The sequence below is a fragment of the Ictidomys tridecemlineatus genome, chromosome 9 (genome assembly GCF_052094955.1).
Source record: "Ictidomys tridecemlineatus isolate mIctTri1 chromosome 9, mIctTri1.hap1, whole genome shotgun sequence".
Classification (NCBI taxonomy): Eukaryota; Metazoa; Chordata; class Mammalia; order Rodentia; family Sciuridae; genus Ictidomys; species Ictidomys tridecemlineatus.
Genome location: NC_135485.1, coordinates 59,452,264 through 59,466,357, shown reverse-complemented (window position 1 = coordinate 59,466,357; position 14,094 = coordinate 59,452,264). Strand labels below are relative to the sequence as shown.

Sequence of the window (14,094 nt, the reverse complement as noted above, 5' to 3'; positions counted from 1 at the left end):
GGGAAAGGAAGGAGTAGAGAGAAAGGGGAAATCCTGGGGAGTGATATTGGCCAAATTATGTTGTATATTGTGTGTGTGCCAACATGAAATAAAGAATCCCACCATTATGTGCAACTATAATGCACCAATAAAAATATGGAGAGAAAAAAGAAAGGCCACTTTGGCTTTCAATATGGAAAATAGCTAGGAGGGATGAGGAAGAATATTGGGGACACAGTTGAAAGATCTTGGCAAGGTGCATGGAACAAGATGATTAGGGGTTGAGGCAAGGCTGTGAAGGATATATTTGAAAGCTATGAAAGAGAGATGTCTCATATGGCTTCCAGGAGTCTGTCTTGGGGGACAAGAGGTGCCATTTTTGAATGTAGGTATGGAGGATTATGAGGAGCACACTTTGGGATAGGTGGGGTCCAGTAAGGAGTCTGATTTTAGTTCTAGACTCAAGAGAGAGATCTAAAGTTCATCACATATAAATAGTTGTTGAGAGCAGAAATTTGTTGACTAATTCAGGAAAAGCATGCAAGAGAAGATAAGAAGATTTTCTTCTGTAAAAATGACCAAGAAGAAATGATCCAATGATAGAAGACAAAAAAGGAACTACTAATGGCTGAGATGTCAAGGGGAGAAGTCTCAGAGGAAAGTCCCTAACGATGCAGAAAGAATCAATCACATCTAAAAAGGTTCTACCGCACTTAGAAACCGAGCTTTGGATCACGTGTGCCACTCATTCCAGAAGAGTCCCTGGACAGAACAAAAGTGAAAGCTGTCATTCACTGTAAAGTGCTCCTTTAAACACTATGAATGAAAGGGGACAGGGAGAAAAATAATTTAAAAGGCCAAGGGTTGTTGAGTCACTATAACATTTTAAAAATTCAAGACATATATAGACACTGGAAAGGTGATCTTTAGAAATCTGAATGATTAGCAAAATGGCTACCTAGGTAAAAACAGGACTGCATATTCCAAAGTGCAGGTGGGATCCAGGCGTGGTGGCACAAGTTTGTATTCCCAGCGAGTTGGGAGGCAGAGGCAGGAGAATCACAAATTTGAAGCCAGCCTCAGCAACTTAGCAAAATCTTGTCTCAAAATATTCTCAAAAGAAAAAGTGCAGGTGGAGAGACCATCCTTGGTCAGAGCAGAGAAGGAGGCGCAGGCAAGCAGGGCTGCAGGCCAGTCCAGGACTCCACCTTCTCCCTCACACTGACTCACTTCTTTCAAAACAAACTAAGTGGCCTTCTTCACACAGAGAATTAATGTTTCAACAAGAGAGAACTGCAGAGATTCATTCTGTTTCCTTAGTCCACCTATACTCTGCTAACGTCCTAAAAAATAATCTCAAGAACTGAGTAAAAAGATGCTAGGAGATGGGGCCAACTGGTCCATCCTGCATGTTGGAGAATTCAGCATCCCTGTAGAAGCAAATGAATAAGATAATTTCAGCAAATGGGATAAAGCAAAGGCTTTAATATTGGGAAAAAGGAAATCACCCCTCAACTCATGACTGGAACAGAGAAACAAAAATGAATCTAAAAAGCATTCTCCCTGCTTAGCCCCCATAAAACCTTGTAAAGTTCTCAATTCTAAAATAGTTATCTCAACAAAACTGAATAACCTGTTAGCTTTATGGAATTTCCTAGAAGTAAAGAACTGTAGATTAGTTATTAACCAATAATGAAAATATAACATACTAAATAGTATAATAATCTGAATGAATACTTTCAGGGTAATTTGTAAATTTAAACATGATAGTTAAGACATCTTCTTAACTATCATGTTTAAATTCACAAAGTAATCTAGAACTTCAATATAATATCAATAGAAATGCAAGACGAATTTTCTCAGGAATTCAATAAATGTACTTTAATGTCCATGAACAGCTAAGTCAAATTTGAAGAAGAAAGGAGAAATTTTCCTAATCAGATACTGAAACAGTACAAAGCAATAAAAACTCATAAGAGTGTGATAGTGATATAAGAACAGAAATCTAGACTACAGAATAGCTCAGCCCAACCCATGTGCATGTGGAAGCTTAATATACAAAATAAAGATAAACAGAGATGGTAAGATTGAATGAATAGATAATGTTCAGAAAACTGGGAAACAAAATAAAGAAAAATCAAAACAAATCCCTTCCTAAACCCAGATATATGAACGAACTCCCTGTGGACTGACAACCTACATTAAGACAAAATTGTCAAACTGATAGGAGAAAAATGAATAGACCTCATTAAACCAAAACTCAAAAGCAAACTTTCAAGCAAAAACAATGATAAAATTTCTGTTTAACAATGGACATCACATTCAAAGTTAAAAGAGAAGAGGATGGGAAATTTTGAATATTTAAAGGTGAAAAGAGTTAATATATATAATATATAAGGAAATTCATAAAAGATAGCAAAGTCAATATAACAATAGGAAAAGCAAACTGAAAACCCATTGATAAGAGAGAAAATGCAAAATCCAACTGGAGTTAGATATACTTGTATTAATAATAAAAACTACGCTAATTTAATTAAATGGCGCTTTCTACCTACTAAGCAGAAAAAAATCAGCTCAATGACTTCAAATGGTGGCAAAGATAGGGAGATGAGAGAATCTTCATTTTGGGGGTGTAAATGGAACAGCTATTATGGAGAGCAAGTTCATCAAACAAAGAATATGGAGAGTCAAGAAACCAACAATTCTGCTCCAGGGTATAAATCCCAGGGAACCTCCCAGGCAAACTCATAAAGTGACGGTTTCAGGGTTGTTTTCTGTCACTCTCTAGTGATGGCATGCAGATAGAGGGAATGGAGGTAGTCTATCACTGGCAGACTGGATAGTGTGGGTATACACACAGGAGTTCTAAGCAGCCGTGAAAAGTGGAGGGCCAGATAATATAACAATATGGGTGAATCTTAAAAATATAATGCGAGAGAAGCAGAGACCAGCATAAACTCTACAACATGATAATATTTAAGGAAATTAAATATGTCGGCCCTCAGAACAAAAATAACCAGCTAATATAAACATAAAATAGTTTTAAAAATTAAAGTGATTGCCTGAGTAAGAAAGGGAAATGAGGATAAAAGAAAAAGGAGAGGAGACAGGAAGGATGGAGAGAGAAAGAAGGGATGGAAAGAGAGAGAGAATAGCTAACAAAACTTCTGAATTTGATTTACCATGTTATCTAGAGTAAGAAAAGACCTTCTTAAAAGTACAAATAAGGTCGGGTGTGGTGGCGCACGCCTGTCATCCCAGTGGCTTGGGAGGCTGAAGCAGGAGAATCGAGAGTTCAAAGCCAGCCTCAGCAAAAGTGAGGCACTAAGCAACTCAGTGAGACCCTGTCTCTAAATAAAATACAAAATAGGGCTGGGGATGTGGCTCAGTGGTCGAGTGCCCCTGAGTTCAATCCCTGGTACAAAAAAAAAAAAATAAGCACAAGTACTTGAAAGAATGAGGAGGTTTATCCTTTGTATTATCCCACCCTTTATGTCTAATATTTCTAAAATCCAAGACAGGTATCATAGAGGAACGTGGGTACTGCAAGTTCTTCCGGCCAGGGCACATTGCCGTTTCTAACAGGCTGTGCTGGATTTTTCTCAGCACTCAACTTTGGGATTTCAGCTGATATGGGCTGGTTGGCTATAAATGATTAAACCAAACCCAGCCAGTCTTTATCTTAAATATCGCTAATCTGAATTGGAAATAAGTCACCATTATCAGCATCCAATGTCTTAATTAACATTCTGATAGCAATCAGCAACTTGGTTCATCATTGTTTTGTTTTCTATTTTTTTATTAGTGTATTTTAGTTTTATAGAATAATGGGTTTCTTTGTGGCTTATTCATACATGCAAATAACATACTTTGATCATATCCACCCTTAGTGTTGTTTCAGAAAACATTTATGGGGAACATTTCTGAGGTCATTGGATATCAACTTAGAGAAGTCTAACAATTTCTGCGGAGTGTAAGTAAGCTCCAGTTTTCTTTATTAACAGGTGCACGGGTCAATACCAATGGCATCACAAACTCTTGCAAGGTGCTAAGCTCATGGTATGTGTCCAGTAATTACTTGTTGAGAATGATGAGTTGCCTGATTAATATCAGTTCTGTCCTCCTGTCTACAAGTTTTCTGACACTTTCCAAAATATATATAGATAGCATTTCAGATGTGTACTCTCTTTCTCTAAGCCACTGTTCATTAGTCTTTTAAAATTCTTCCAGGCTACAAGGAGCCCTGGCTTTCTTCACTCAACCTCTTAACCCAAGCAGGTTCCCATCCCTCACTGCCCCAAGGCTCACACTAACTATTTCTTCTCTAGAATACAACACTTCACCAGCAAGAGTTGCTTTCTCAGTCCTGATAATGGCAGGCCAGTGTCACCTGCTCCTCTGTTAGTGACAGTAACCAGCCTCCTTGGGGACTTAAAGGGTAAATGCCTTTAGGCCCTTAGATTAGCTGCAAATTTGACATCTGTGGACCTTTAGAGAATACATCTGGCTTAATTGAGCAGGAAAGTGATGGTGGCAGAAAAAGATTAGCTTGCTCAAGCTAATGGCAGCCTGGCCTTTCTTTCCTCTTCTCTCTCAAATCCACAAGAAAGCACCTGTGACTCATCCATACCAAGTGAGATTTTTCACACCAGCAAAGCTGATAGATCTCTCCACAGCATTAAGCAAGCAGCTGCAAGGGCTCTCTCTCTTCCCTAAGACAAGTGGATCTGTCAAGTCCCAAAGATCATCTCATTTTTGCTGTTGCCCAGCTCAGTGAACAAATGAGGACAATAAGTCAAGCAAGTTTTATGAGCTGCACATTTTAATTGATTTAGTGGACTTAGTTATGAAAAGAAAGTCATCATGGTCTTTCTATAAGTATGGGCATCACAGTAAGCGCAACTCCAACCTTTCATTTATTGTCAGAATGCTCCCTGTGGACCTAGCAACGTCCACAGGGGCAGCTGATTCACCTAGACCGCCAGGGCAGACAAGGAAGAAAGAGGAGGAAAGGAAGAAGAAAAAAGAATGAAAAGGAAAAGGGGGGAAATGAGCAGAGGTGCATAAGGCAATGCCACATTACTGCTAGCAGTAGCAGTTCAAGGACATTTATGACCTAGAGCCAGAAAATCTAAGTTTAAATTCCATTCTGCCCATTATAAGTCCGATGACCTGAGGCAAGTTTCTTACCTTCCATGACCTCACCAGGAAAATGAGAATGATAATGTTTATTGCATGAAGTTGTGAAGATTAAACACCAAATACTGACAGAACACTCTGCCCAGAAACATTCTAAGTGCTTTGCGTACATTAACTCAATCCTCTCAACAGCCTTCTGAGCTGAGTGTGTATCAGTTTCCAATTGCTGCTGTAACAAATTACCACAAACTTTTTGACTTAAAACAACACAAATATATTATCTTAGAGTTCTAGGGTTAGAAAGTCCTAAAATCCAGAGTCAATAGGGATGTAATACCTTATGGAAGCTCCAGAGCAGAATCAATTCCCTTGCCCTTTGTGGATTCTAAAGCCAGACTGCAGGTTCATGGCTCCTTCCTTGCATCTCTCAAGCTTGACCTCTGGTTCTATTCTGACTTTTTTCCCCCTCTCATCTGTGCTGCCTTCCTCTTATAGAACCATTGTAATTATATACTGCTCACCCCCATAATCCAAAGTAATATTCCCATCGCAAGATCCTTAAACTTAATTATACCTGCAAAGTCCTTTTTGCCATCTAAGGTAGCACTAATCTGGTGATTAGAACATGGAGATCTTTGGGGTCTTTTTGTCTACCACAGGTGCTACTATTATCCCCACTCTATAAGTGAGAAATTGATAATGCAGAAATATGAAGTAACTTTCTCAAGCCATGCCTTCCCCCATACTTCCTCCCTTTCAGGGTTCCTATACAGGGCATGAGGAAGCACTATGCTGGGTTAACTCTTGTTATGCTACAGGTGTTAAAGGTGGAATGACAGTGATGCTATAGCTTCATGTCAGTGGCACCAACACCACAGGTGGGTCTGCCCTTGGCTATACAGAGGGTGGTCTTGCATTGACAGAATTTAGGTTTGGGGGAAAGCAAGGCATGAGTGGGAACCCTACTCCTCTCCTACAGCGGTGGCTTATGAGCAGGCAGCCTGGGCCTCGATGTCTTTCTCTGCTGAATGAGGCTGAAATGAAAACCTCATTCTAAAAAGGTGTCAGGGCAGTGGAAGGAGATCCCACTTAGCAGTTTCAAAGTACCAAAGCAAAGTCAGTGTCAGCAACCATTCATGTACTCAATGAGCCACAGAAACATTGGTTACCCATGCTATTACTTGAATACAAGGGATGCTGGAAAAGGAAAAGATGCTTTGGCATCTCCGCCCGGCACTTACCAACACAGGTCCCCTTCCTGTTGTAGAAACCGTCACCACAACTGTTCTCACAGCTGCCATCTCGCAGCACTTGCAGGGGATCTTTGCAGGCCACGCAGTGCTTCTCTGTGGGGCCCCAGCAGCGTGCACAGGACTCATGACAGCCTGCAGGTAAAGAGCAAAATCAGTGAACAATGACTGCAGGTCACTTTTCTTTTAGAGGTTTGGATTTACAAGGAGGCTGTTGATTGGCTCCTTGGTTCCTGGACTGTAATGCACCTAGGTACACCTCAGGAGAAATGAACCTCCCCACTCAGCACGTGGGGCGGGGGGAGGTTGATAAAAAAGCAAACTATGACCAGGAGGATGACTTCAGGAAATGATCGCTAAGAGATGTGGAACAGGAGAGTGGGGGTTTGGAGTACTGGGAGTCACAGGGCAGGAAAACATCATTTTCCAGGCACAAATGGGACTGTTTAATGAAATCAGATGGCCCTGCATCCCTCGACTTTTAAAATCACACAGCAGAGTGTCAATAGTATAACCCTCCAACACCTCCACCATTAGACCTTTCAAGGATGGAGAACTACTTGGTATCTGGGTCCTCTCTCTCTCCCTCCCCAACCCCTTGACCCCCACTAGCTTCTGTTCTTCCTCACAACATTCATCTGCACTTTTCCTGCCATAATGTCTACCCTATACATGAATCTGAAGGATTTGTGAGGTCTGCTTCTTTCTTATGCCTTTGGTTTCCAACCATAGGTTGCTCCAAGACTACAGTTGTTCCCTTCACCCATTTTGTCCCACATACCAGGTATAAAACATGGATAAAAATATGTAATTATGTTAAGAACATAATTATATTACAATACACTAATTGAAATAATTATATGGGTGTATATATCTACACTATAGATTATGATTTCTGACCTATCTTAATGTACCTGTCTTGCTTTTGTAGAAATATTCACAGAACAGAAAAATTGGGACTCAATGGGTTAACATTCTACAATTTTCTTCTCTTCCAACATTTGGGCTTTATTATTATTATTATTACCATTCATACTTGCTCTTTACCTTATTACTTCTACAAAGCAAAGCATAAACTAACTAATTGAATATTTTCAGAATTGGCAAGCTGGCTGTATAGCTAAATCCACCTATACTTTGGTTAATACATCCTAATTTCTTAAATGCTTGCTTCACAATGGAGCACAACCTATTTTGCAGAGGCATTGATTCTGATCAAAATTGGTAGAGGGAATGAATGTGTTTGCTGCTGGTAAGTGACTTGGTAATCATACCTTAGCAATTTAATTAGGAATCCCTTTTCCAGGCAGATGATAGGGTACCTACATTGTAAACTTCAAGATCCAATCCTCTTCTCTCAGTTCTAAATTGCACAAGAAAGTCTTAATTTCAGACAATTTTTCTCCTCAACAAATTTAAAGATAATTACTAATTTTGTTAAATGCTAGGAACACTCTGCCATAAAGAGTAACTATGGTGTGGGTGGTGGGGCCCACTTCATAGATCGGAAGGATGGGAAGTGAGCAGCTATGGGGAGAATCAGAGAACAGCACAGCAACATTCTTGAGAATGGAAGGAGTTCAGGTGTTCAGGGAAATGAAGTTTGCCCTGGTGGCTGGAGCTGCTGGGGCACTGTGGGGCACAGTGGTACCATTATGGGTTGGAGCCACATGCAGAGGGATGATCAAACTTAACCTTGAAAACCACAAGGAATTAGGCATTTAATCCTAACCTGAAGTCACTAATGGGTTCATTCAAGAGCCACACTCCTGACTTAGATTTTCAAAGATCCCTCTGGCTGTCATGGAGAGAGGGTAAGGATGTGCAGGTAAGCAGGAAGAACTACCTGAGGTCTATGTGAGTCATGAGGATAGCCTGGACTAATTTGATGGGATAGAGAGATGGAAGAAAGTTTCCTTACTTACTATCTTGTTCCATCAAGAGGCTGCAAGCTTGAAGAAGGCAGAGCCCATTTCTAGTTTGTTAACTCTGTGTCGAGCTCAGTGCTTGGTGCTTTAAACATCTCTTGAGTGACTTCATTTATATTCAACTCCTTCATATCTTATAAAGGTTGCACCAGAATTCTGTTCATACTTGGGATAAGCAGCTGGGATTGCATTACAATTAAAAATGTGGATGCAAGGATCTCGGTAACAAACTGCACCTTTAGCATACATAAAATATGCCACTCATTTATTCAGCTACCCTTGATAACTCACTGCCGTCATCATCTGAGGTATCTGTCACTGTTCATGCCTTGGCTTCACTCAAAGTTACCTAACCAAACAAACATAAAGCCTGATCTCATTTCTAAGAAGGTCTGTCAGGCAGATCTATCAACCTGTGACAGAAGCAGCTACCATATACCAGGCTCTGTGGTAGCCTGCAGGGGGCTTCCCACCAGCTAAAGGTAAGCCATTTACCTGAGGCCCACTGCAGGAATACCTGCCACACTCCATCACCTGGGCACACTGGGGCATTGTGCACATGGCAGTGGGGAGTAATTGTCCAAAGGAATGATGATCCTTTGGACAGTGAGGCTTTGAAGACAGCAGAGGCCAGATCACCAAGGTCAAGAGGTCCAAGTAAGGGCCTTGAACCTCATCTCCTAGAAAAGCTTTAATCAGTTCTGCTTTTTTAGAGAGTTCATTCAGGCAGTAGGGAGAGGACATGGTTAGCTCAAGATATCTTTAGAGGATGAAGTCATCTTTGTCCAGGGATTGCAGAAGAGACAAGAAATGAAAGCACAGTTCCCTGGATCTTTGGTGACTGGCTTGATGGCTGTGCACTCACCTACACTGGCTGCTAAAATAGTGAAATACCTCCAAACTGGTTGGTAAATGTCTGTCACCCTTAAGCGCCTTTCCTTGATACTCTGACTTCTTCCTGGGATCCCTGGCCTATCCATACCACGTCCAGCAAGCAAAAGGTCCTATGCAGAAGAGAGTCTGAGAAGCCTGACCTTCTGACTAATTTGAATCTGCTATGCTTCCTGTTAAATATTTTAATATAACCCTTGGTGTTAATTATCAAATCAGGAACCAAAAGATGAGCAGGACTGCCTCTGTAAATACAGAGTTGGGGAAGGCATTCAGGCCCCTCACAAACTGATCATTACTATACTTTCTAGCTCTTCTGCTGCTACCCTCCCCATGCTGATTCCAGGGGACAAGGGCTCATAAACACGCACATGCCTGTTCTTGGGTTCTGGATCCACTACCAGGATTCACCCACCTAAATTATTCTCTCTGCCTCCTTCCTTAGCTTTTGTAATCCTCTTACACTCCAGAGGCCTCCTAAGTTTTTACTGCCTCTGCGAAGCTTTGTTGAAAGTTTCTAAACAAAGTTAGTTACTCCTTTCTCTATGTTCCTGCAGCATTTTATCCATGCCTCTCTTATGGTATTTTCCATTTTGTACTATTTCTTTGCAAATCAATCCCATGCAGTGGAACATAGTAACTTCCCAAATGGGGACCATGTTTTAGTCATCTTAAGCCCTCACAGTGTCCAGATTGATACCTAGTACACAGTCAGGACTCATTAAATATATGCCAAATGAATGCACAATGGATTTTTTAATTGGTTACAGGAAATCCATCCTTTCAGTATCCTTCTACCTGGAAACAACAAACCACAATGTTGTAGTCCTAAGATATGATAAGATCAACTTTTTATAAGACTATAAAATGCACTTTAAAAATGCAAAAAAATGCTGAAGTCCAGGTCTGTTTAGGAAGATAAATATTCATGCTGTATCTATATAGAGTACCAAATGCAATACTGGTCCTTGTTGGCCTTTCTCTTTCTTCCATATTGGGTAAAATGCATGTTCCATGCCAAGTACAATGGCAGAGGGATTTTATTTCAACACAGAGCATGCTGAGCTATCGTTTCACAGGATGACATACTCCCACTGTGTTTTGCAATTGATTTCTAATTTCTAATACTGAACATATGCTACTGCAGATTATCTCTTCTTGCAAGCTTATTTTACATGTGGCTTTTATTCCATTTGGGGTTCTTGTGAAATGTAAAAGTTCACTCCCTAACTTTTCGTCATAATTTCTCTTAGCGATACATTTCAGATCATTCAAGTCTTGAATTGTATATTGTGAAAATTGCAGCAATAAATTTTTTAAAGGGCGAATAAGGGAAAGTCATCTTATCTCACATGCAGTAGATAATTTATTTGGGAAGGCCCCTGACTTTGCTGGAGCAAAACAAGACATGTGTTGGCTTGTCAAGCAATTCATTTCAAAAATGAAAAGCAATGGGTTATTTTTCCTTTCATCAGCTCTATATAGAAACCTTACTCTGAAAATAAAGAAAAAAACCTTTTGTACTTGAATATTTAAGACTTTTTAAACCTGTGCTTCCCTAAGAATAAAATGTAGCCCCTTTTCCGGGAAGTGTGAAAAGGAATTCCTTTTAAAAGCAATCTATTTTTTTCAGAAGCCTTTCCAGGCCAGACAAAAGATCAGATAGCCACAGGCTCAGCCTTTGGATCAAACCTTCCCTCAGGAAAGAGAAGGGTCCTTCTAGGACCTGTTCAGCAAGATGTCAGGGAATCTGCATTAGCCATCAGCAGATTTCATCAGTGAGGTCAAAGCTCCTTGCTTCTGGTTCTTGTCCATCCTGGAGCAAGGTTTTCACTCTCATCTCATGAATGACTAGGAAGCACTTTGAGCCAATGCTCAAAGTATTATCTGGTGACAGTGGGCAAATTTTCAATAAGAAACTTATCAGATGAAAAATTTTTCTAAAACTCAACTTCATTGTTCCCTGGTTTTCTGACTTGTGAAGTGGGAATACTTGTTGTACCTAATTCATGAGGACATGATGAGCTGAAAAGGTGTTTGAAAAAGGAGAGAATGTTGTATGCCATCCTGTGAGTGCTTTAAGGGAGACCTGATGAACTTGCCTCAACTGGTGTCAAAAGCAATGTGCTTTTAGAGGGAGAAGTTAAAGTGCAGCACGAAATAGAAGGTGGAAGAGACTGTATGGAAGGTGGGTTCACGTACAAAGGAAAGACCTGGAGCCCCTGAGGATTACTCCAGCAGCTATGTAAAGGGGATCTGGCCTTTTACCAGAAGCCTCATACTTGAAGCTCTTTCCCTGAAATCTCTACCAAACACAAAAGGCCCATTGAAAAGTGACTGAAAATAGTTTGGTGAGGCTCAAATGCCTGGAAGACTACTGGCCCCTCTCCCATCCCCTCATCCTGCTCCTCTGCAATCCAGAGACTCACAAGAGGCCAAGACTGGTTGCCTGAGAAGCTAAGATCTCACACATATTTCAAAGAAGTTCAGAGGACATCTGAGTGAACACCATTTTTGATCCGTTTACTACAATGTTCCATCCCCTAGAAGGCTGTGCTTCTGCTTTCCACCTGTCTCCCTCTGTCAACAGAAGGCTTTACACCCTAAAATGATGACATCTTGTCTCCATGGGTTCTGAAAACCCTTAAGTACTTGACAGGATTTAAAAGAAAAAAAAAATACAAACACGTGAAAAAATATTCAGCCTCACAAATAGAGATGCACACACTGAGTGATGAGCAGCAACTAAACAACGGATTTAAAGTATATGAAGCAACATGTATGTACCTCAGACCCAGTGCTTAGTGAGGACTAAAAGGAAAGAATGAAGTATCCACCCGGTAATATCCATGAGCATTTATAGGTATACACAACAACAAAAGCAGGCACATACAAAAATATAGGCTGAATGGCACCAGAACACTTATGTAAGCTGGGATCTGGGAAGATAAGGGGTAAGAATAAGGAATGAAAAGAAAAAGAATAGATCAGCAGAGGGGCAGACAGATTGTTAAGAAAGAGAATAGCCTGGAATAGGTCAGTGATGAAAATGAGCCACGAACTGACAAGTCTGATTAACTCAACCTGTTTCATAGAAATCCCCAAAATAAGTGAACGAAAAAGTTAAGCAGGTTCCATTTTACATGAATTACATTGACAGATTTAAGAAGCACTGTCATACCTGGTGTTGACAGGGTGGTGGCAAGTAGGCACTCTTGTACATTTCTGGCAAAAGTGCAAATTAATATCACTTTTAAAAAAGACAGCAATATGTGAATATGTATCAAAAAGCTTAAAATGGCACCAGGCGTGGTGGCACATGCCTGTAATCCTAGTAACTCAAGAGACTGAGGTAGGAGTATTGCAAGCCAGCCTCAGCAAAGGAAAGGTGCTAAGCAACTCAGTGAGACCTTGTCTCTAAATAAAATACAAGATAGGGCTGGGGATGTGGCTCAGTGGTCGAGTGCCCCTGAATTCAATCCCCAGTACCAAAAAATAAAGAAAACTTAAAATGTATACACATACACACACACACACACACACACACACACACACACACACACACACTTGGATCTAGCATCTGAATGTCTAAAAATTTAATAAAAATATTTACCACAATTTTATCATGGTTATTTATAATAATGATTAATTAGGTACAAATATCAAACATAGAGCATTGGCTAAATGAATGATTGCATTACTACAAACAGAAAGTTATACAACAGCTTTACGATCAGATGTTGTTCAAGGATAAGTAATAACATGGTGAGAGCAGGCAATGAAGCCATAATTTGATTTTTCTTTGGAAAAATAAATGTGTGCATGGGTATAGACACACGTACAGAGACACATTCATAAATTACAAATACAGACACCAAAATACTAACAGAAGTGATTTGGGCAAGTTTAAGATAGGAATTTTAGCTGATTTTTTTTTTACTTTATATTTTATTGCTTTCCCAAATTATTTTTTGGGATAACATGAATTTATTTGGTACTTAGGAGAAAATATTATGAAAGGGAAGGGGGTTTATAGTCCTCTTCCCTAAGGCAGATGCTAGGTAAGTAGCTAGTTAATTTATTAACCAGGCTCGGGATACAACTGAATGATTTGAATTTCTATCAGTGTCTTCTATAGAGATTCAACTTGAACCAAAGCTGAGGGAGTCTTTGGTAGGTTCACGTGGTGAGAGATTTTACAAGTAGGTGGGCCTTCATTGGTTGGTTCATAAGTCAGAGGATAAAGGGAGCCAATCAGCTCACCAGGAACATTCTCAAAGTTATCCCTTATATCTCCTGCCCCTCTGCCTACACTCTTAGATCTACAACCCAAATGTACCCCAGGGGTTTACAAATGCCATGCCCACCAGGCTTAGATTCACTGGGTCTTCCATTCAATATCTGGTGACCACTGGCAAACCACAGCTGCAGAACCTCTCTGGGGTCCCCCCTCATCCCCACAGTTCCCCTAGCCCCTGTTCATTAAATGGCTATTGGCTTCTCCAAGGACTTCTGTTTGTCTATGCAAACTGAAAGCCAAAGGAGGGACCACCAACCAAAGCAAAGCCTTTGATGGGGAGTATTCTCAGACTTCCTGCCCAGATCTTAGATGTGATGACAGGAAGGTGCCCTTCACTCTTTGAGCAGCATGGAAGGGGACAGGAAGGCGCAGTAGGGATAGTGTTGGAGGGGGAGAGTGGGGAAGAGAAGAAAGAAAGGATGCCACATGGCCTAGCTAAAATAATTGAGAGCCCCAGAAACTGGGCAGAAAGCCAGAAGACTTGTCATAAGTTTATAGTCCATAGTTGAAATATTTGGGGGTTCATATTTATAATAAAGAATGAAATCTGTCTGGAAGATAAACTCCCTTGTGTTTGTGGCAGGCTTTTTCTGGTGGTATGTGATGC

The 14,094-nt window shown here is 40.4% G+C and overlaps 1 protein-coding gene across 3 annotated transcripts in view; it reads right to left on the bottom strand.

The window, feature by feature from the left end:
* The window catches only part of Fras1 (Fraser extracellular matrix complex subunit 1), a 425,584-nt gene that overhangs the window by 204,727 nt on the left and 206,763 nt on the right, over nucleotides 1–14,094 (bottom strand). For all 3 annotated transcript variants that reach the window (XM_078021445.1, XM_078021446.1, XM_078021447.1), the window contains one exon: nucleotides 6,360–6,503. In XM_078021445.1, the coding sequence (XP_077877571.1) occupies nucleotides 6,360–6,503 (144 nt within the window). The remainder of the gene's footprint in view (nucleotides 1–6,359; nucleotides 6,504–14,094) is intronic.